Source organism: Solanum dulcamara, chromosome 3, assembly GCF_947179165.1.
Source record: "Solanum dulcamara chromosome 3, daSolDulc1.2, whole genome shotgun sequence".
Taxonomy (NCBI): domain Eukaryota; kingdom Viridiplantae; phylum Streptophyta; class Magnoliopsida; order Solanales; family Solanaceae; genus Solanum; species Solanum dulcamara.
This window is the reverse complement of record NC_077239.1, coordinates 52,988,533-53,011,469: the sequence shown is the minus strand read 5'-3', so window position 1 is coordinate 53,011,469 and position 22,937 is coordinate 52,988,533. Positions and strand designations below refer to the sequence as shown.

General features: G+C 36.8%; 3 protein-coding genes across 5 annotated transcripts; all 3 read left to right on the top strand.

The window, feature by feature from the left end:
* Positions 1–928: 928 nt before the first annotated feature.
* LOC129882600 (uncharacterized) lies at positions 929–22,632 on the top strand. Of its 3 annotated transcripts, XM_055956981.1 has the most exons (9): positions 934–1,301; positions 1,443–1,599; positions 3,475–3,560; positions 3,928–4,040; positions 4,395–4,460; positions 20,533–20,642; positions 20,733–20,798; positions 21,705–22,004; positions 22,092–22,632. In XM_055956981.1, the coding sequence occupies exons 1-9, from the start codon at positions 1,207–1,209 to the stop codon at positions 22,254–22,256; spliced, it is 1,158 nt and encodes a 385-aa protein (XP_055812956.1). In that variant the 5' UTR covers positions 934–1,206; the 3' UTR covers positions 22,257–22,632. The 3 variants fall into 3 exon arrangements, with proteins under 3 accessions (XP_055812955.1, XP_055812954.1, XP_055812956.1); XM_055956980.1 differs by having other exon boundaries at positions 929–1,301; positions 21,711–22,632; XM_055956979.1 differs by having other exon boundaries at positions 930–1,301; positions 21,705–22,632.
* On the top strand, positions 15,960–17,753 carry LOC129882601 (uncharacterized). Its single transcript, XM_055956982.1, has 2 exons — positions 15,960–17,277; positions 17,364–17,753. The coding sequence occupies exon 1, from the start codon at positions 16,255–16,257 to the stop codon at positions 17,236–17,238; it is 984 nt and encodes a 327-aa protein (XP_055812957.1). The 5' UTR covers positions 15,960–16,254; the 3' UTR covers positions 17,239–17,277; positions 17,364–17,753.
* Positions 17,785–19,103, top strand: LOC129882602 (uncharacterized). Its single transcript, XM_055956983.1, has 3 exons — positions 17,785–18,070; positions 18,151–18,269; positions 18,361–19,103. The coding sequence occupies exons 1-3, from the start codon at positions 18,007–18,009 to the stop codon at positions 18,796–18,798; spliced, it is 621 nt and encodes a 206-aa protein (XP_055812958.1). The 5' UTR covers positions 17,785–18,006; the 3' UTR covers positions 18,799–19,103.
* Positions 22,633–22,937: the final 305 nt, after the last annotated feature.

Sequence of the window (22,937 nt, the reverse complement as noted above, 5' to 3'; positions counted from 1 at the left end):
TTATTTAACTTAATAATAAAACTTCCATCTTATTTAACTTTAAATAAAATTTTTTTATTTTATTTAACTTAAAAATAAAACTTTCATCTCATTTAGCTTATAAACAAAACTTTCATTTTAAATTTATTAAAGTAAAATGAATTTTATTATTAAAATTATCTTCACTTCAAAGTTATTTACATTTTAATTGATATACAAAATATTATTTTTAAGTGAGTAATAAACTATTTAATTAAAATATGTAATTTACTAGTGAAGTGAACATTTTAAGAGAAATCAAAATATAAATAAACATAAGAATTAAACAAATAAATTCAACTTATAATATATTAATAAATAGAAATTGTATTTATACAATGTAATTTTTTAATAGAAAAATATATTATCATAAAAACAACGATTAATTAAGATTCTAAATGTTATTATAAATATTGTTAAAAATTATGTTAATATACATGAATGGAAAAAGTGATGTATAAAAGAGAGTTTGAAGAGGTTATTTTTGTTATTTAACATACTTTATATCAAGATAAGTTATCCTAAAATTACTATTTCATTCTCAAAAAGAAATAACTTATCGCAATACTAATTATTAATTCTGATATAAGTTATTCTATTCTTTATAACCAAATACAAAAATTAAAAAACACTAAAAATTATGCTGATATTAACTTATCTCATCTAACTTCTTTACGGATAATATCCTATTTGGATTGATTTACTTTTAAGCAATTTATAAGTTGAAAACTGTTTATAAGTTAAAAAAAATGTAGGTGCAGACCAATTTTTTTTTTTTGACTTATAAGCTGTTTTCAACTTATAAACTGTTTAAAATAAGTTCATTCAAATAAACCCAACTATTTATTGAAACTTATTTTAAACACAAAATAACTTTAAGTTAGCTAACCAAATACTAAAAAAAAAAAAATTAAAAATAATTTATAAGCCAATCGAGATGAATTTTAAGTTTTCTGCTTCCCCGTATCCCCGACACAGAGAGGATTTGGGAAAGAAAAAATCTCGTATCTCAAGAGTCAAGATCGTAGCTATCTAATCAAAGGGCCAATAACCAAAAAGCACATTCCAAACAATTACCAAATTACCCACGCGGAGTTACCCTATTCTCTTCCCGCCTTTTGGTCTCTTGTTGACACTTCCAGAACCGAATCGAAACGAAAAGCAAAAACACAAGTCGCCGATTAACTGATGTGCGGAAGAGCTCGGTGTTCTCTCAGGCCCGATGATTTTCTTCGGGCTTTTCACCTCAACGGTCGCCGCGTCCGTCACGTTGACATGAACCGGTAACCTCTTTCTTCTTCAGTTACTATTTTTTTTTCTTTCAAATTAAACCGTTTAATGTTCAGTAGCTATTAGGTTTTGAAGAGACGTTGATGCTTTTGAACAAAAAATTCGAAAATGAAATTGTGTGAGCTTGTTTTTAGGTATCGGCCGTCGTATAATGTGTCGCCGGGGTTCAGTGTACCAGTGGTAAGGAGAGAAGATGAGCCCAACGATGAAGGCGCTGTTCTTCATTGCATGAAATGGGGTCTAGTTCCCAGCTTCACTAAGAAAACTGAAAAGCCTGACCATTACAAGATGGTAAATGGAAATTTGCCCACTGATTGTGCACTTATTTCATTTCGAGAGTTGTTTTGATATTGTCGAGCATTTTACTATTATAAATTCAGACTTTATTGTTTATCAACTAAGTCCACAAGAAACGGACAGTGGCTTTGATAGATAGAACTGACTACAGATCTAATGAGTTATAGGGGTCAATTGGTACAAAGAGAAGATGATATTATGAGGAAAATTATTAATGTATATTGAGATTATGATTTGGTTCATTGTGATAAAATAGGATATATTATATAAAAATTTATCTTGTTTTTGGTTGGCTAAGTGGATTAAGTTGTGTTCTCATTATTGCCTTTGTAGAATACTTTGTCACACTATAAGATGTGATATCTAATCCTTATATTACTGCATTATCACTCTAAATTTATTCAGGAAGTAGAACATAAAGTTTAGTTACTTTAAAAATTCTTTCAAAATATTTGGAAACATACTAAAATAAAGGTCTATATATAATAAAGTAAATAAAATATAAATTTATGAAACTAAGAACTTAAGTTTTACTGAATGAAATACTGGTTAATGTATTTGTACCTTTAATTACTTTGAAAGTTAAATCTGCTTTGCCCGCATCACTGCATACAACTTTTTATTTTTTCACTGAAATACCTAAACCTGATGAGTTCAGAATAACAAACTTGTTAATTTTCAATCAGTTTTTTTTTTTTAAAAATTTGTTTGACCTGCTCCACCCTGTTTATGATTTGTCTTAGTTTAATGTTTTGGTGGGCTGCCTCATCATTAATGGAAGTAGAAGGTAGTAGAGGGAAAGACTATAGGTAGGACTGAGAGCCTACACTTTGGCGTAGGATGGAGTTGTAATTGCTAGGCTATAATTCTTAGCCCATAAGGTATTCAATTTCTAGTACCCCAATTGACAGTACCACCCTTTTTGAGATATTGAATAATGTTGGTATGGTGTTTAACAACATGAAACCTAAATCAAAGTACCAAACAGCGGATTATTTAATGTCATGTCTGATATGATATGGTATCTGCACCAAAGCCCCCTTAATCAGTTCTATATTTTAATTTTTGTTCGTTGAAGACTTTCCAGGGCATAAAGATACCACATCCTCCTAGCTTTTCAAACATGATTTCAAATAAACTCTTGAACTTATTTTAGCTGCAGGCACAGAACTCTCGCGTTTGCTTACAGTTCATACTACCTGTGTGTACTTCTATTGACAATATATTGATCTTATGTTTAAAAGAATGATTTTTATCTTTGATGACGTCTAAATTTTCCATCTAAACTTTTTTCAACACTTTCTGGTGATTTTTAGGCTGCTCATTTTGCTCTCCTAGGACTCCAGTCACCTGACTGAAGATTTGTGTTTATTGATATTTAGATTGTTTTTTTCCTAGTTATCTTTTGTTTAAAATTGTATTTTTACTATAAATATATGTTTGTTCAACAATCTATCAAGCGTAGAGTGATATAAAATTTTGGTGACAAATATCTTATAATTTCCTAATCTATAACTTCTATTTTAGCTGTGGAATCAGTCAATATTGCTTTGTTGAACTACTGTATGAGTGACAGTTTAAATACTCCATCAATATCTTCATTTGCTTCTAGTACCTGTGGGGTGGTGGGAGTGGGTTTGGGAAGAGAAATAGAAAAAGAATAGATATTACCTGGTGTAGTCTGTTTAATTTTATTAAGAATTGATATAATTCTTTTGGGGGAAGAGGATATAAGAGCTAGACAATAACCATTTACAATACAATGCCATTTTCTCACTTAGATTTGATCACATAATGCGTTACTCATATGGATTGAACATCTTTCTGCCTTGGCCACACAAAACAGTATATGACCATGGTTGTTTGCAGTTTAATGCTCGGTCTGAGTCAATAAAGGAGAAGGCTTCATTTCGCCGCCTTGTCCCAAAGAATAGGTGCCTGGTTGCAGTTGAGGGGTAGGTTTTTTCTTCAGCTGTACAAGTGTATGAGAGTATCCATTTCTATGTCCAATCTGCTTTTGTCTGTTTCGTTTCACAAAGCTGACATGTCAAACTGAGATTTTTCTTGATAATGGTCATGCCATCAATAACTTCCAGTGAATGGAGCTTACCTAATTGCGCTTCCTTCCTGAAAAAGAAAAGACAATACTGAGTAGAATTATTAAAAATCAGAGCACATTTTAAGTCACCAGTTTCAAAAAAATTACAGCACATTTTGAAGAAGCCAAAGCTTCTCTCATGTACATTTCTCATTTGTTGTCAGAATAGCAGAATTTGTCTCAATTGCAATATCAATGATTCTCAGTGATGCAATTTTCTTCAGATTTTATGAGTGGAAAAAGGATGGGTCAAAAAAGCAACCTTATTACATACATTTTAAGGATGCCCGGCCCCTGGTGTTTGCTGCCCTTTTTGACTCTTGGAAGAATCATGAAGGTGAATAACCATATTTTTTAGGGCGACGAATAGCAGTCACAATTATTAACATCATTCTCATTCATGATCTGTTTATTTTTAATTTTCTTACTGACCAAAATTGATTCTGGAACAACTTTGAATATCTTGGTTATGACTCGTCTTTAGTCCTTCTCTTATTTTAAATGTGAGCTAGATTACGATCGGCAGATTTTATATTAATTATGTACTTACCTTTTGGATTTGAAATACTGCACTTGTGAAGTATAGGATATTGCTACAACCTGATGTGTTATTTTGTACTTTAGTTAGAAAATTACTTCCATTGGACAACTTGTATACTGCCATTGAGATTTGTTCCGTCTCGTAATACAGGAGAGGTTCTATATACATTTACTATATTGACAACTTCGGCGTCCTCATCTTTAGAATGGCTCCATGGTTAGTTTTCTTTTATTGACTGTTGGTAGAATTCCTTTGTTCTTGGTGTACATTTACACTCTAATACTTGGCTTCATAGAATTATTGTTACAATACCAAGAGTGTGTCTTGATATTGCTCCAATTTCAATTATTTGATCTTATAATTCTTATTTCAAATTATAATTCTCTGGTTTGGTTGAGAGCCAGACAAAGTGTACAGCTGTTTGTGTAAAACTAATTCATATTTCCATACATACTTTCATTACATGTTCCTTAAGAGTAGATCATCTAGTCAGTTGGTCCGCCGGAATCTAGGGAAAATTTACCTTTGAAATGGATTAAGTATGTCTTTCTCTAAAGTTAATGAGAATACATGGTGCCTTGAATCTGTGAACTTCCCTTCCAAAAGTACTAGTAATCAGCAAGTCATTTCAAGGAAAAGAAAGTCGACGAGCTTTGCGCTTTTATGTCATGGAGGGAATCATCTTATTCATGTTGCAATGTAGCAGTTAGCGTTTTGAAGTTTTTGCACGGATTGCTCCTATATCGGGGTGGTCTTTAAATTTTGCCCTCAACTATGATGGTCTTAAATTTTGCCCTTACCACTCATTTTATGAAAATCTGAACTTTTGCCTCGGCTGGCATAAGTTTTGTCGGAATTAAGTTATCCGACATAAGTTGTGTAGTACCTGATTCACTCGGCATAAGTTGTGTAGTACCTAATTTGCTCGGCATAAGTTTAGAGAATTTTTGCCTCTATCGGCATAAGCTTTATAGGAACTAAGTTATGCCTTTTATGGTATAACTTGTGGATTCTGAAACTGAGGCATAGACATGAGGTTTGTAAAAATTAAGCGACACAACTTGTTATACCTTTGAATACATAACTTGTGAGTTCCGAACTGAACATATACCTTCGTAGGAATTAAGCAGCATAATCAAAGGCATAGCTTCTTTTATATAATGATACGAAAATATAAACTTATGCGGAACAATTTTTGTATTTTTCGGTGTTAGATGTATTTTCGACCACTGGCTTTGTTACTTAAAGTACTGAGGGGAAAAAGTTAAAGACCACAAATTTGAGGGGTAAACACCACCCTGAGACAAGGGCATTCGTGCAAATGACCCTAGCGTTTCCCCCTCTGAAATTTTTGGGCCTGACATCATTGACTTTACTGGGATGCTAGACACCTAAAAGCACCAACTTGAACTACCTGGGCATATTGACTCATTGTTGACAAAATGATTTTACACATTGGTAACATGTGAATAGACAAGAACAATCATGCATATATGTAGGGGATGGCATATTGATAAGCATCAGGTTACTTGAAACAAAAACAAGAATATAATGTGGAAGCGAGAAGTACTAAGATTAAAGAATACAAAAATAAAGATGGGTGAAATTCGAGAAATAAATGCCCAAATCTGAAAAATAATTGCTAAAAATCCTAATTGATTGTAATAGACCTAGTTAACGGATTAGGGTTAATCATGTTTACTAATAGATTCAATTCAAGAAACATAGATCAAAGTGATTCACACCCCTAATTGAATAATTAAAGACAAACTAATTACCTTCTTCAGTTAACTGTATAAGATCTATGGATATCAATAAAAGAATTAATCTTAATATTTAAAAGAAATCATTATTGTAAGGTTGTAAGATAAATACCTAGTAGTCAATACACAAATGTGTAAAGAAAAGAACTCCCAATAAGATCCATAGATATCAAGCAAAGAATTAATCTTAATTTTTTTAAAAAATCATTATTGCAAGGTTGTAGGATAAATACCTAGTAGTCAACACACAAATGGGTAAAGAAAAGAACTCCCACTAATATTTATAATAATGTTGTGTCAAAAGAACAAAATTCACCTCTATATATATAGGAGAGATTTCGATCATCTTAGCATGTGATTCAAATTTTACTTTTATGATAGTACTTAAATAGTAAAACTTAACTAGAAAAAAAGTAAATAATAATGTCACACTTCCCAAACTACCTAACAAAAAATAAGGAAAAAGTGACAATTTTGGCATCAAAAGAGACTGCTTCCCGATGTTTCTATGGTTGTACCATAATAAATATTTTAAAATGCTCTCTGACAAAATCTCGAGGTAAGTTTCAAATCTCCCTCCTTTGCCACTCCTTTCTCCTCCTTGGTCGCCGGAATACTGTTTCTGGCATGACCATCGATTTTCTCTTTCTTCTCGACCATCTCTGACCCCTCCAGCCTTCTTATTTTTCTCTCTTTGAAACCATCCCAGAGATACTAGCCGGCCACCGAAAACTCAGTTTCCGACCAGACCCATATATTTTTCTCACTATAAAACATTTCCTGACCACTAGTTGCCCTTCTCTTCTTTATTCTCTCAAGATTATCACCTTTCGTGAAAATCTTTTCTTCAACATGGGGGAAAACATAATTTACTTTAACTCAGGCTTTAAGTCCTTTGACATTACCAGATGGTTCTCTGGTAACAGAGTGTGGTATGAGTGGGTTGAGAGAAATAGGAAGATGATGACAAGAACAATGATGAGCAACTGATGTCTAGAATGGTTCAGTTTCATTCTCTACGAGGCCTTAAGTAATAAGGATAGCAGACCTAGAAGCTTATCCTACAACTATTGCAACATCGAAGAAACTGGTTGGAGTCTATACATAGAGGTTCAAGGGAGTACTCATCTGCACACACAGAAAATTTCAAAACCTCTCAAGTCTAGATGGGTCTAGTCAACATGTGGGGGAGCCAGAGAGAATAGTTGGAAGAGGGCCTAGTGTAGGCACACGTGAGAAGCACATGAGTATTTTTAATGAAGATCTGAATTTTGCCCAACAGATTGGGCCTATTTTGGAGGGCTCTGTGAATAAAGACTTTGGGCCTGATGCAGCGGCCCAAGTAATTCTAAATAACTTCAAAGGAAAAAAGGCCTACTCTGAGACATTCGATCATTTTGTTGAAGCCATGTTCTTTGATACTAAGATAGAACGTACACATGAAGAGACAGAGATGGTTAATTCCTCATCTTGGTATCAAGCCATTGCAAATATAGTCGAAGTAGTTCATGGGGGTTCTTCTTTGCTACGCTTTTCTCCACAGAGAACATGCAAGAGGATAAATTTGAAGAGAATTTAAACGAAGGGGGGAATTTAGTGGTGATCAAAAAGCAGAACACGGTTAGTATTTCAGATAACTTGGAGGTGGAAGAGATGGTACCTCTACTTGTACAACAGGATCAAGACATGGGTGAGGGAAAGAGAGAAAACTCTGTTTGGGTTCAACAAAATTTAGTCAAACCGAGCAAACTATTGGGGGTTGATTTCCAAGGGCATGAGGAAAAAACTTTAGAGATTCTCTTACGGGTTGATAACAACAAGCATGCAAGAAAGTTGGAGACAGATAGTGTGTGTAAGAAAGGAAGGTTCAATGGTGCGCAAGAACTCAAAAGCTTAGTTTCTTTTGATGTTAAATATAAAAGTAGTGGGTTTTATTGCTACAATGAAATGACGGATTTGTCAGTTTTATTGCTATTCAAGGGAAAAACAAATCTGTAATTATTACCCCGGAAACTTCATACAAAGAGGGGCGGAGTAATATTGCACACAAAATAGCCAAGTTCATCTACGAGCATACAATCCAGCTAATCGAGCACTTCCTATAGGGAGGCAGTCCACAGTGGTAGGTGGATGACGGAGTCCACGAAGAAAGCGAAAGTACATGTGAAGGATGCTCACATAGAAGTTACAAACGGAGCACCGCTGCTAGAGAAAGATCTTCTCAATAGATGCATTGTTTGGAGACCCCATCTTTAAATGATGTAAGAAGATGGGCTTGCAACACTTGGAAATCAGCCGAAGGAACCAGTGTTTTTGCTATGAACGACGACCTATTTCTATTTGAACTTCCATCAAGAGTAGCGGCAGTACATGTCATGTTGGGGAAATGGGTATGGTAAAAGATGAACCTAACCCTTGACTAGTGGAAGTCGACCATCGGATGCTGGCCAGACGAAGTAAAGAGAGATTGAGTATGGATAAGAGTCATTGGACTACCCTTGAGACTATGGTCCCAGAAAATCTTCAAACAAATCGGCGACCAATGTGGCGGCTTTATCGAAACAGAGGAAGAAACAAATCTCAAGAAATATATTCACTGGGCTCCTATAAAAGTGAAGTGTGACGGGGAAAAGGTTCCGCAGAAGGTGAAGATTTCCAGCAACGGCTACGTCTTCAAAGCACTGAGTTGGTGCGAGGCACCGATGACCGTAAAAAAATTGGTAAAGAGGAGAGAGGAGAGAGGATGGAGACTTTGGACCGCTGGGTAATGAAGTCTTAATACCCAGTACAGTGGAGAAACTAGCAATTTATACATCACAACACGTGGGCACATTGGCAACTGGAGAAATTTTGACCTGGGAGTCACGTGACCAGACACGTGTATGAAACTGGAAACGGAAAGGGCCACTTTATGCAGTAGCGGACCACATAAGTGAGTAGACAAGTCAAGGCCCAAAAAAAGCTTTAGGCCCAACAAAGCCTAAACACAAAGAAAACAGTCAAGAAGCCCAAAGACTGGACGTAGTAATTATTGAGATAATGGCAAACCTCACTCATACCAACACTCAAAACAAATTCAAAAACCTGGACAATCTGGAGGTGGAGAGAGATTCTATGCCTCGCGAGCATGAGGATGCAAAACAGGAGGAGGGAGAGAACACAGCCACTGTAGCTGAAGCTACAAACATGGAGAAAACAGTTAATGGACGTAACACAATTGACTGGTCAGAACGATAGCAACACAGATGTACCGATGATGATTCAACTGCCAATTGAAGACAGTGTTAAATCAATAAGCCATCTACTCTGGATCAAGCAACACATACTCAAATTGAGTACAGAATTCGGGATAGATTTTAGAGGATGTGAGGAGAAAACAGAGGAGCTTTTCATGAAAATCGATAACAACAAGCAAGGAAACAAGGGGGAAGGGTGAATCCACAACAAGTAAAAATAAAGGAGCAAATGAACTAACAGGCCTACAATTGGATACAAAGTTCATGAGCTTTGGTACTAGAAGTAGAGGGGGATACTTGGCCATAGAACAATGATGAAGCTAAACATAGTGTCATGGAACATAAGGGGAATGAAATGTGCTAGAAAGAGGAAAGTGATTAAGAATATTATGAAGAACTGGAAGGCAAATGTGGTTTGCTTTCAGGAAACAAAAGTGGAAGGGGAAATCGCAAGTATCGTTAAGGAAGTATGGGGAGTAAATGGGTGAATTATGCTCAGTTAGAAGCCAGTGGAACCAGGGGAGGTATTGTTATTATGTGGGACAAAAGGGAGTGGGAAGGAGAAATCAGTAGTTTGGGGAAGTACTTTGTCACTTATAGTTTCACAAGGATATGTCAAGATTTTAGCTGGCACCTCACAGGCGTCTTTGCTCCAAATGATAGAGAAGAAAGAGAAGAGACTTGGTGGGAAATTGGTGCTTCCAGGGGGTTGATTTCAGGTAATTGGGTCCTTTGTGGGGATTTCAACATTGTGAGGTACCCATCAGAGAAGAAAAATTGCAACAAAATCAACAAAGGAATGACATACTTCTCAGACTTCATAAAAGACATGGAGTTAGTTGATCTTGAATTATCTGGGGAAATACACCTGGAAGAAAGGAGACAGACATAAAACAACAGCTAGATTGGTCAGAATCTTGTTCTCTGAAGAGTAGGAAACAAATTTCAGAGATACAAGGCAGAATATACTTCACAGAGTGACCTTTGATCATTCTCCCATAATGCTACAATGTGGTGATTGGAAAAACACAATCATACTTTAAATTTGAGAACTGGTTGTTGGACATAGAGGGTTTCAATGACAAAGTAAAAGAGTGGTGAAATTCTTTCAACTTCAGAGAGAAACCTGATTATTTGTTGGTTGCAAAGCTAAAAGCACTAAAAGAGAAGCTAAAAGAATGGAGTAAAACTGCACAAGGGAACTTTGGAGCACAAAAGCAAAATGGTTTTAAACAACTAGCTTAATTAGAGGAGATACAGGAGCACAGAGCCCTGGGGACATAAGAGATAACCTCTAGAATAACATTAAACATGGAGTTTGAAAACAGAGCTAACAGGGAGCAAATAGCTTGGAGGCAAAGATCCAGGGCAATGTGGTTAGAGCAAGGGGATAGAAGCACTACTTTCATCCACAGAACTGCAAATGCACACAGGAGAATGAATACAATTTCAAACCTGAAGGTGAGAGGAGAAAATCTTAATAGACCAGATGAGATACAAAAGGAGATAGTAACTTATTATGAGGAACTATACTCTGAGTCAGAAGACTGGAGACCCAATCTGGAGATGAGAAACTGCCCTTTGATTCATGAAGAAGAGAACAATTTACTTCTGGCACCTTTTGAGCAACATGAAATACTAGAGGGCATAAGAGCATGTGCAGGGGACAAAGAACCAGGGCCAGATGGTTACTACATGGCTTTCTTTAGCCAGTGTTGGGACACCATTAAACCTGATCTGGTGGCTACAGTGCAGAATTTTCATAAGGCATAAATGTTTGAGAAGAGCATTGATGCCACCTTTGTGTCTTTAATTCCTAAGAAAGTGGGAGCTGTGGAATTGATAGACTTTAGACCTATTAGTCTAATAGGTGGGGTTTATAAGATCATAGCTAAACATTTGGCAGAAAGGCTGAAGAAGGTGTTACACAAACTTGTAGATAGACAACAAATGTCATTCATAAAAGGTAGACAAATAATGGATGCAGTGCTGATAGCAAATGAATGTGTAGAATCCAGACAGAGAAGCTAGTGCCCTGGAATTCTATGCAAGCTTGATATACAGGAGGCCTATGACCACTTACACTGGAACTTCTTACTACTTATGATGCAAAGGATGGGTTTTGGAGCCAAGTGGATCAGATGGGTGAAATTCTGCATAATCACAATCAAATTCTCTGTTTTAGTCGATAGAACTCCCAGTGGCTTTTTTCTATCCCAGAGGGGACTGAGACAGGGTGATCCCCTGCCACCCTACTTATTCATATTAGCCATGGAAGGCTTGAGTAATCTGATTCAGACAACAAAGGTGAAGGGTTTGGAAAGGGGCTTTCAGGTGGACAACAATGCACTAAATGGCTTGGAGATCACTCATCTGCAATATGCAGATGATACTCTTATTTTTTGTGAAGCAGTGAGAGAGCAAATGTTGATTCTAAGAGTAATATTCATCGTCTTTGAAGAAGTATCTTGATTGCACATCAATGGGGGAAAGAGTTTCATTTATCCCATTAATGAAGTGGCTGAGGTGGATAGTTTGGCAGAAGTCTTGGGCGGTAGAGTAGGGGAGCTACGAACTATATACCTAGGTATGCCATTGGGGGCTTAGAGCAAATGAAAAAGGATTTGGAATGGTGTGATAGAAAAGTGTGAGAAGAAGTTAACCAACTGGAAGAGCCAATACTTGTCTAGGGGAGGTAGACTAACTATGGTTAACAGTGTACTTGATGCAATACCTGCTTATATGATGTCTGTGTTCCCAGCACTAGACAATGTCATAAAGAGGATAGATGCTTTGAGAAGAAACTTCTTGTGGCAGGGAAATGAAGACAAAAAGAATTTCTATTTAGTCAAGTGCTATCAAGAACTTGAAAAGGACAAACAAAAACCTTATGTTAAAATGGTGGTGGAAGTTTATGACAGAAGAGAATATGCTATGTAAAGAGGTGGGCAGGGCAAAATAAGAAAGGGAGAATAGGTGGATGACAAAGATGGTGACTACACCATATGGATGTGGTATCTGGAGATCAGTAAGAAATCTTTGGCCTCTGCTTCTCTCCAGAATTAGATTACATGTGGGTTATGGCATGAAGGTGTTATTCTGGGAGGAAAAATGGATAGCCCAAATACCCCTGAAACAGTTATTTCCAGACTTGTATGCACTAAGCCTCAACAGTGTCTAGAATGTGGACAGGACAAGGGTGGAACTTGCATCTTAGGAGGAACTTAAATGATTGGGAGATGGGAAATACAAAGGCTTTTCATGACACAATGGCGCAATTTAGTAATCTAATTGTTTTGGAAGACAAGGTTGTTTGGAAGATTGGCAGCAAAGGGGTCTTCAATGTCAATTCAGCTTACAAAGACCTTAATCATTCAAATGACAAGATGGAGCATTGGCCATGGCAAATGATCTAAAGAACTAAAATCGCGTTCAAGGTAAATTGCTTCACATGGTTACTAGCAAAGGAAGCAGTGTTGACACAAGAAAATATGAGGAAGAGGAAGTTCCAACTATGCTCAAGGTGCTACTTATGTGAGGAACAGGCTGAGACAGTCAACCCCTTCTTTTTGCATTGCAAATGGGCAGATCAATTATGGAGAATATTCAGCAGTCTTAGGAAGATCACTTGGATGAAACCAAGAAACATAGCACAACTTCTAAATTGCTGGATTAATGTGGGCAATACTACAGTAAAGGAAGAGAGATGGAAGATTGTCCCAGCTTGCATATGGTGGACAGTGGAAAAAAAGGAATCAAAGGTGCTTTGAGGGCAAGAAGAACAATTTACAGATTTTTAAGATGAATTGTCTAGCTCTTTTTTATTTTTGGTGTAAACAGGAAGTATTAGTACAAACAGAAGATCTTTTTGATGTTTAAGACTATTTGACAAAAAGCATCAATAGAGTATGTTAGATTGTAATGCATTTTGGAAGGGGGACTACATTGATGTAGTATACTTGTGGCTATACAGATGAAAAAGTTATCATTTCAAAAAAAATAATATAAAAGTAGTGGGAATAGAAATAAGGGGAGGAAGATGCTATCTTTGGACCTATGCAGTTCAAACTAGTTTCCTGGAATGCAAGGGAGTTGAACGCTAGATATAAAAGGAGGATTGTACAGAGTATGGTGGTGGACTGGACTGCTGGCATCATTTGCCTCCAGGAAACTAAATTGGAGGGGGACATTTCTGATATTGTTAAACAAATTTTGGGTGGTAGATGGATAAAATTTGCCCAATTAGAGGCTAGTGGCACTCGAGGGGGTATCCTAATGCTTTGCGATAGTAGAGTATGGAAGGGGTAGATTCTAGAGATAGGATCCTACACTTTTAACTTGCAAATTTGAAGCTCTGTTTCAGTCTTTTGCCTGCCACTTGACCGGAGTATATGCTCCTAATTGGTATGTTGAAAGGAGGGTGTGGGAAGAATTGGCTGATGTTAGAGGTCTAGTGGAAGGTCCATGGGCTGTTTGTGGAGATTTTAACACCACTGGATTCATATCAGAGAAAAGGAATGCCATGAGGAGAAATAGGGGGATGGTGGAGTTTTCAGACATTAGAGATGATCTTAAGTTGATAGATCTACCATTACAAGATGGGAGTTACACTTGGTTCGAAGGGGATACTCCAGATGCAGCCTCTAGAATTGATACAATTATGATTTCAGAAGAGTGGGATACTAGCTTCAGTGATATAGAACAAAGTACTCTACAAAGATTGGCATCTGATCATGTTCCTGTTTAATTACACAGGGGTAGTTGGATCAAGAAAAGAGATACTTCAAATTCGAAAGTTGGTGGTTGAGCACCACAGGTTTCAAAGATAGAGTTCAAGATTGGTGGAGCTCCTCCTCCTTTTCTGGGAAGCCTGTCTATATCCTTGCCTGCAAGTTGATAGCTCTTAAAGGTAAATTGAAAGAGTGGAGCAGGTCTGTTGAAGGGAATTTGAGAATGCGTAGACAAAGTTTACTTGAGAAAATGGCATGATTAGATGACAATCTGGAAGATAGACCATTATCATAAGCAGAATATGGGGAAAGGGCTGCTATGAATCTACGGTTGGAGGAGCTGATCAACAGGGAAGAAATATCATGGAGACAGAAGTGTAGAGCTCTGTAGCTGAAAGAAGGTGACAGAAATACCAAGTTCTTCCACAAAATTGCCAATGCCCATAAAAGATTCAATAATATTGATCAATTGATGATACAAGAGGAAGTTTTAGAAGATCTAGTCAGAATAGAAGAAGCCATCATTGAGTTCTATCAGAATCTATACATTGAAAGTTCTCAATGGTGGCCTTTGTCCAATTTTGAGCAATGATGAGAAAGAGAACTTCCAAAGGAGGTTTGATGAAGAGGAAGTACTCAGGTTCCTGAAACTATGTGCTACTGATAAGGCTCCTGGCCCAGATGGTTACACAATGGGCTTCTTTAGCAGTTATTGGGAAGTAGTGAAACAGGACATTATGGAGGCATTCCACAATTTTCACTAGCATAGTTTCTTTGGAAAAAGTTTTAATGCTACTTTCATTGCTCTCATTCCCAAGAAGAAAGGAGCCAAAGAGCTTACAGACTTCAAGCCCATCAACTTAATTTGTAGTGTATAAATTGTTCTCCAAAGTTCTCACAGAAAGGTTGAAAGGGGTGATTTCAAAACTAGTCAATGAACAACAAGTGACATTTATCAAGGGTAGACAATTCATGGATGTTGTGCTTGTGGCTAATGAAGTAGTGGACTCTTGGCAAAAAGAGAAGAAACCTGGGATCCTTTGCAAATTGGACATATAAAAAGCGTATGACCACGTAAATTGAGCTTCCTACTCAACCTTCTGGAAAAGATGGGTTTTGGACACAAATGGTTTAAATAGATAAAGTTCTGCATATCTACAGTTAGTTTCTCTGTCCTTATAGATGGTGCTCCAGCAGGTTTTTTCAAAGCTCAAAGAGGTCTTAGGTAAGGGGATCCTTTGTCCCCCTTCCTGTTTGTGATTGCTATGGAAGGACTTAACAGTATGATTAAAACAACCAAGACAAATGGATGGATAAGGGGATTTGATGTAGCTAGGTCTAATTCTGAGAGCCTAGAGGTGTCCCACTTGCAATATGCTGATGACACTAATCTTTTGTGATGCAAATAAGGACCAGTTAAGACATCTTAGAGTTATTCTGGTACTCTTTGACAGTCTCAGGACTACATATCAATTGGAGGAAAAGTATGTTATATCCTATAAATGAAGTGACTAGTATGGAGACACTTCCTGCTATATTGGGAGGAGAGGTGGGGGGTCTTCCTACTGTGTACCTGGGAATGCCTCTGGGGGCCAAATCAAAATCAACAGATATATGGAACAATGTTTTATAAAGGTGTGAGAAGAAATTGGCTAGATCGAAGTCACAGTATCCGTCAGTGTTGTGAAAAAGCGCTGAAGCGCTCGCTTTAAGCGTGAAGCGAAGCGATTTCGGAAAAGCGAGCGCTTCATCTAAAAGTGAGAAAAAAGCGGCGCTAGGTTTTTTTTTTTAAAAAAAAACTGTATAACTTCTGTGACTTCTCCAAGCTGCTCTTTCAGTGTGACTTCTTCAATTCGACAGTCCAACTTCGACATTTCAACGTCAACCAAGTTAGTTTTTCTTCTTCTCTTCTTCTCTTCTTCTCTTTCTATTTCTATTTTTATTTTCATTCAGCGCAACACTGCTCTCAACTGTTGCGATCTTCTTCTCTTCTTTTCTTCTTCTCTTTTTCTCTTCTTCTCTTCTTCTTTTTCTATTTCTACGCAACTGCTGTCTGCGAAGAATTATTTTTTTCAACTTTTATTCAGCAGTTTGGCCTTTTTTTTAAGATAAAGCATATGCTCTGTTTTTTTCCAAAGTGGCTGCTTTATTATTTTTTTAAAATTTTGCTGCAGCTGCTCTTTTAATTTTACTGCAACTGCTCTGTTATTGTTTTGACAATTTGACTTGTGTGACTGAATTATTATTCTATTTTTTCTTTGTAGTAAGTTGTATTTTTTTAATGGCACAAAAAATGGATCCAACTTGGGCATATGGAATTGCCATGGGAAGTAAAACAAAAATCAAATGTGTTTTTTGTGATATAACATATAATGGCGGAATATTTCGTCACAAGAAGCATCTTATTGGTGGTTATAAAGATGTTAAAGTGTGTTCAAAGGTCCCGAATAGTGTGAAGGAAGAAATAAAAGAGTATTTTACGGAAAAAAATGAATTTAAAACTCAAATGAATCCTGAAGCATCCATGGTGAATCTTGTTGATGATGATGAAATGGATGATGAAGTTGAAGTGAATATGCCAATGGGGCCTCCCTCAAAAACAAAAAAAAAACCTTCAACTAGTGAAAGTGGGTCATCCACTGCTAGCAATGTCAAAGGTCCTCTTAATTTCTATTTCTCGCAAAAACCAAATGAAAAGAGAAAAGGTGGACCTATTGATCTAGAGGCTTCTAGCAAGATTTTACAGGATCGTGCTGTATCTGCTTTTGCTAGGTGGATGTATGATGCAGGTTTGCCTTTCAATTGTGTTTACACCGAAAATTTTGGTGAATTCATTGAGGCAGTAGGCCAATATGGCCCTGGAATGAAGCCCCCCACCTATCATGAGGTAAGAGTTCCTTGTTTAAAAAAAGAGGTGGAAAAGACAAACAAAATTGTAGAAGATCATAAGGTTCAATGGAAAACGTATGGTTGTTCCATTATGATGGATAAATGGACAACAAGGAATGGGAAAATGATCATCAATGTTTTGGTGAATTCTCCAAAAGGAAGTGTGATCCTTGAATCTCATGATGCTAGTGACTCTTCTACTGACTCTAATAAGATGTTTAACTTGTTTGAGAAGACTATCTTGAAAATAGGCAAGGAAAATGTGGTACAAGTTGTGACTGATAATGCAAGTGAGAACAAAAAGCGGGTGACATGTGGAAGGGAGTGTTCCCGCATATTTTCTGGACTCCTTGTGCTGCTCACTGTATCAACTTGATGTTTGGTGACATTTTCAAAGAGGCCCCATATTCTACAGGTGAACTTGAGTCTTGATATTTAATATTCTTTTTTAATCTTCATGTTAGTTTTCTTACTTATTAACTATTAAATTTTTTTGAATAGTTTTTGGTAAGGCTGTTAAGATACATTCTTATATCAGTCAAAGGGCACTGTTGTTGAATATGATGAGGAGATACACAAAGCAAAGAAACTTGGTAAAACCTGCTAAGACAAGATTCGCAACAACTTTTTTGACATTGCATAGTTTTTATATGCAAAAGAAAAATCTAAGAACCTTGTTTATGTCCATTGAATGGAATGAAAGTATCTATGCAAAGGAAACTCTTGGGAAAGAAGTTGCGAGACATATCATTAGTCCATATTTTTGGAATGTCACTGTTCAAGCACTTAAAGTTGGTGGTCCTTTAGTTAATGTACTTCGTATGGTGGATGGGGAGAAAAAACTACCAATGGGCTACATTTATGAAGCCATGGATAGGGCAAAAGAAAGTATTGAAAAGCCATTCAATTATGATCAAAGGAAATATATGAATGTTTTCAAAATCATTGATGCAAGGTGGACGGATCAACTTCATCAACCTTTACATGCATCAGGACATATTTTGAACCCGGGGCTCTATTATAAAAGTAATGAGATGAAGACTTTAACTGAAAAAGTGTGGTTGGGATATCATGCATGTGTTGAGAGGATGATCCTAGATAAAAAACTTTGCAAGACAAAATAGGGGATGAGCTTGGTGTGTACATGAAAGCTGATGGGCTACTTGGAATTGAGTCGACCATTAGAGCTAGAACCTTAAGGTCACCAGGTGAGCATTTCAACATTTAACTGTTTGAGCTTTAACTTTTAAGTTATTACATATTAACTTTTAAAATAATTCTTCTACAGTTGAATGGTGGATGCAATATGGTCATAATGTCCCAAACTTGCAACAATTTGCTATTAGAGTGCAAAGTTTAACTTGTAGCTCATCCGGTTGCGAGAGAAATTGGAGCGTGTATGAACATGTGAGAACCTATATTATGTTATTACTAAATTAAATGATATCTTAATTGTCCAAAGTCCTCCCATTAATTACTTTCTACGAATTCTATGCAGATTCATACTAAAAAGAGAAACAGGCTTGAGTTAAAACGCCTGAATGATCTAGTGTTCATCAAATATAATAGAACATTGGTGCGTCGCTACAATGCTCGCAATACCATTGATCCAATTTTGTTGGATAATATTGATGATGCAAATGAATGGTTAACTGGAGCACCCCAAAATCATGAAGATGAAGAAGTATATGAAGGAGAAGGTCTCACTTATGGTGATGTTGCTACGGCTAGTGGTGTGGAGGAGAATATTTATGGTTTTAGGGCGAGTACTTTAAGGGGCAAGGAAAAAAGAGTAGCTACAGGTTCAAGTTCATGTTCAAATAGAAGTAGAACTCTTGTTGATGAGTCCTCCGATGAGGAAGAAGATGAGGACCAAGTAGAAGTAGAACCCTTGTTGATGGCACTTCAAGAGTTTGAGGATCTTGTTGAAGAATAGGATTTTTCTCTCTTTGTGATTTGGTTATGCATTTGCTTTATATGTTGTTACTTATGAGGATTATTGACTATCTAGTTACTTTTTAATCTAATTCTTTTGAGTTCTTGATTATTTATCTATGCATATTTTATATTTTATATTTTTATACTAAATAACGTTTTTTCTGAAAAAAGCATGCGCTTCGCTTCACGCTTTTCGCTTCTGTGAAGCGAGCCCCCGTCGTTTTTTTCCGCTTCTCGCTTCTCAAAACACTGGTATCCGTCTTTGGGGGGCAGACTTACTCTCATAAACTCTACTCTTGATGCTCTTCCAACATACATGATGTCCTTGTTCCCTATTCCTGCAGGTGTTATCAGTAGGTTGGCTAGCATCAGGAGAGATTTCTTGTGGGATGGCAACTTTGAAAGAAAGAAGTACCATTTGGTCAAGTGGAAAGCAGTTGTGTGTAAAAAGACGGGAGGTGTGGGGATTAAGAATTTGAAAGTTCACAGTAAAGTCCTTCTGATGAAATGGTTATGGAAGTATGCCACAGAACAAAACCAGTTGTGGGGAAGAGTTATCCAGGTGGACAACTGGATGACCAGGGAGGTCACCACTCCGTATGGGGTAAGCCTATGGAAATCTGTCAAGAGTATTGTGGATTGAAATGTAAGCACACTCCAAGATAAAAGTGTCTTAACGGGAATAAGACTAGCTTCTGGAATGATAAATGGCATGAAGTTGGCATTTTGTAAGTGGTCTTGATAGCTACAACCTAACTAATCATCATCTCAAAACAGTGGCAGAGATGTGGTCAGCCCAAGGATGGAATATCAGTTTTAGAAGACAGATGAATGACTGGGAAATCAACAGAGTTGCTGACACTTTGAACCAGTTCTCAGGTCTCCAAACAGAAGAGGATACTCTATAGTGGCAAGGTAATAGTAAAGGGGTATACAAGGTTATTGTTGCTTCTCATCAATTGAATAAGTCCAACTACCAGATTCTTAACTGGCCATGGAAACTGATATGGAAAGTCAAAATTCCACATAAAGTCTCATGTTTTGTATGGCTATTAGCAAGAGGAGGTGTGCTTACACTTGATAATCTAAGAGGGGAATTCCCATGTGTTCAAGATATTTTTTCTTTTAAGGAGACTGCTGAAATGCGTGTAGTACTTAGCTCACTCCTCACCATAATTCTTGGGCTCATCTTCCACGATAAGCATAGTCTTGATCTCCCATTGAAGCTCAACAGCATTGTCTTGCATCTTCTTAGCTTCCAAAACTTTATCCAAGTACTTTTAATGGATGTATGCAACCATGGATGCTATTACATACACGACTCCTGTGCAAGGAGTTTGTCTCGATCCGATTCAAGACAAGTTCTATCTCGTCTATTCTATTGTCTGACAAAGTAAAAACGAAATCTATATCTCAAAGTCATATAAGGGATATATGGAAAGATAATTTTTCGCTACCGGGATGTTTGTTCTTTCTTGCTGACTTACATAGTATTTTTGGGTTAGAAATTGGAGAATTATTTAAATTGAAAATAATTCTTCAATTTGATTTCGAATATGACTTGTTGCAACTTCCTTTGATCAACTTGTGAAGAAACATAATTGTCACATGCCAATAATTTTTCTCATTTGTCTTATCTGATTGTCTGACTTTTGAGACCTAGCAGATTGATTCGAAACCAGATTCTATTTGCTATATTTCTACTTTGAATTACACCAAAATTTTCTTTTAGACAGGATGCCTGTCATTCTTGGAAACATGGATGCTGCTGATATGTGGTTGAGTGGTTCTCCATCATCCAACATTGACACACTATTGAAACCATATGAAGAGTCAGATTTGGTGATATTTCTAAACAATCAATCTTTAGGAAAAGAAAAGAGTGTTGTGGACTTGACATGTAGTTTGCCTTAAACGTTATCTTCGTTGCAGGCTTGGTACCCTGTGACACCTGCAATGGGTAAGGCTTCTTTTGATGGACCAGAGTGCATCAAAAAGGTACTGATTGCTTTATTTTATTTTTTTTCATAAATTTCATCTTGTGAGCCAACCCTATATCAGCTAAAGGCTAATGCTAAATATATTTGTCAAACCCTGTATGTATGCAAGAGAACATAGTGCTTGGATAGCCCCCAGGCCTTTTGATTCGATGGCAAAAGTAGTACAATCTGAGATCTGTGGTAGGTGGTACGTCATGAGTCCAAATCCTATCTTGTGAGACATTATCCACTAAGTTTCGTAATTGGGAAATATGAGATTTCTGCTTGGACAAATCTATAATGCTTGTCACAGATTTGACTTCCCACAATTTCAACTCACCAGCATCTTCAAACTCATCTGTGCATGAGTTTTCCTTGTATAATACCCAGTTGCTAGCTCTCAGTTAACTTTTCTTTTAAAGCTTTTTATCTTTGATGCATTCTGCTTTTTATCTTCAAACTCATTTACAAGTTTTCTTCTGATTATTGTTCCAGATGGCTTATCTATTACATGATGCATTCTCTTTTCTTCCTATGTATTTGTCTGCTGATGATAGTCTAAAGAGAGACCACCTCCAATGCATATTAATGCACTCAAATGTTCTAAAGCACAGATTAAAGGTGATAGATGTATAATGGGTATGTGTCTTTCCAGATCTAATTCATTTGTGTAAAGAACAGATGAAAGTAGGTCATAAGGATCTATGATGAGCATGTGTCTTGTTCAGATGGTTGATCACTATACATCCATTCCGTTTTGGCTTGAGACACTTAATTATGCCCTCTCACCCCTCTTTTTGCCCTACTTGATGCAAAGCTTGGATAATATTCCAGGCTATTTCCTTGTTTATAGTTCATTAACTTTAGGAGATATGGAGTTGATGATCAATTATTAAGCGTCTATTGTTTACACTTAAAACTGTAGTTGCAGCTCAAGACTAATGAGACTAGATCAATATCACAATTTTTCTCAAAGAAAGGAGACAAAGACCAGCAAGGGCAGAAGTCTCATATCAAAGTTGCAGAGGAAGAGATTTTGCATACTGATCAGACGGAGAGCTTGAAACAGGAACCTGAATCAGACCACGTGGGTCATCTGTGTTCCCCGGTCCGACCGGAGAGTTTTACTTCTACTATGGCCGCAGACATAAAAGTTGAGCAAGACTATGACTTGTTAGGTAGTAATCAGTCATTGACTGGTCCAACCAGAAATCCACCTGAAAAAGTAGGTACTCTTGCTAGTGATAATGTTAACAGCTTGAAGGAGGAGGATTCTGAGGATATTAAACCAAATGTTTTTGCTCTGCCTCAGGAGGAAAGTGTGGATTCTATAACCAAGCGATATTATGAGGAGCTCTCAGGAAATGTAATGCTGCTTCCCAAGGGGGTCAACACGCACGTAAGACCATCAAAAAAGAAAGCTATAGGTGGTGGTGACAAACAGCCGACTCTATTTTCTTACTTTGGAAAAGGCTAGTCACGTGAAGAACAATGGTTAGACAAGTTCTGTATAATAGTGAAGTTGGTATTTTTGTTGCTTAAAAAACAAAATGTTGGAAGCATAGGGTTTTGTTTGAGGATCAGCTCTCATCCTTGGCTTGTAGGCATGTTTTGCAGATTTGTACTGATAAAATTTTCTTTGAACGAAGGAAAAAGCCGGGATTTCACTTCAGGATGTTTTGATGGTAATGAAGTGCTTGTTTAGTATATTTAGGTCAATGCTATTGTCTCAGTGGGACTTGATTTTTAGAATTTTGTTGGCTGCCTCCTTTATGTATTACCCTCTAGAATGCTGGGATCAATTTATCTTTCCTGAAGCTTGCTGATCTTTGTGGTATACATCCTGCTGTATACGTTGATTTCTCCCATGTTTTGTATATCCACATTTTTTTTACTATGTGGTAGTACGGTGCAGAATCTATCGACCAAAGGGATTACATACACAGTTATTGACTGCTCTTAGTTGTATCAGTCTTAGGCTCTCAGCTATTGCAATCTGGTAGCCAAGAACCATTTGAAGCAATAGAAAAGTAAACCTAGTAAGTTTAACAATTACTAATAGTATAGCACAAAGGTTACGTTTTTGGTCACAATATCCAAAATTGAACAGATCCTATTAAGAAACCAAAATCATTGAGAAGTGCTGTCAGCAACCTCA

Bases quoted from the DNA above. Each gene is read 5' to 3' on its own strand.
- LOC129882600 (XM_055956979.1), top strand. From the start codon at position 1,207: ATGTGCGGAAGAGCTCGGTGTTCTCTCAGGCCCGATGATTTTCTTCGG. The intron at 20,643-20,732 runs GTGATATTTCTA...TCTTCGTTGCAG, and splicing joins CATATGAAGAGTCAGATTTG to GCTTGGTACCCTGTGACACC. The intron at 20,799-21,704 runs GTACTGATTGCT...TTAAAACTGTAG, and splicing joins GACCAGAGTGCATCAAAAAG to TTGCAGCTCAAGACTAATGA.
- LOC129882601 (XM_055956982.1), top strand. From the start codon at position 16,255: ATGGCACAAAAAATGGATCCAACTTGGGCATATGGAATTGCCATGGGA.
- LOC129882602 (XM_055956983.1), top strand. From the start codon at position 18,007: ATGAAAGCTGATGGGCTACTTGGAATTGAGTCGACCATTAGAGCTAGA. The intron at 18,071-18,150 runs GTGAGCATTTCA...ATTCTTCTACAG, and splicing joins TAGAACCTTAAGGTCACCAG to TTGAATGGTGGATGCAATAT. The intron at 18,270-18,360 runs GTGAGAACCTAT...AATTCTATGCAG, and splicing joins ATTGGAGCGTGTATGAACAT to ATTCATACTAAAAAGAGAAA.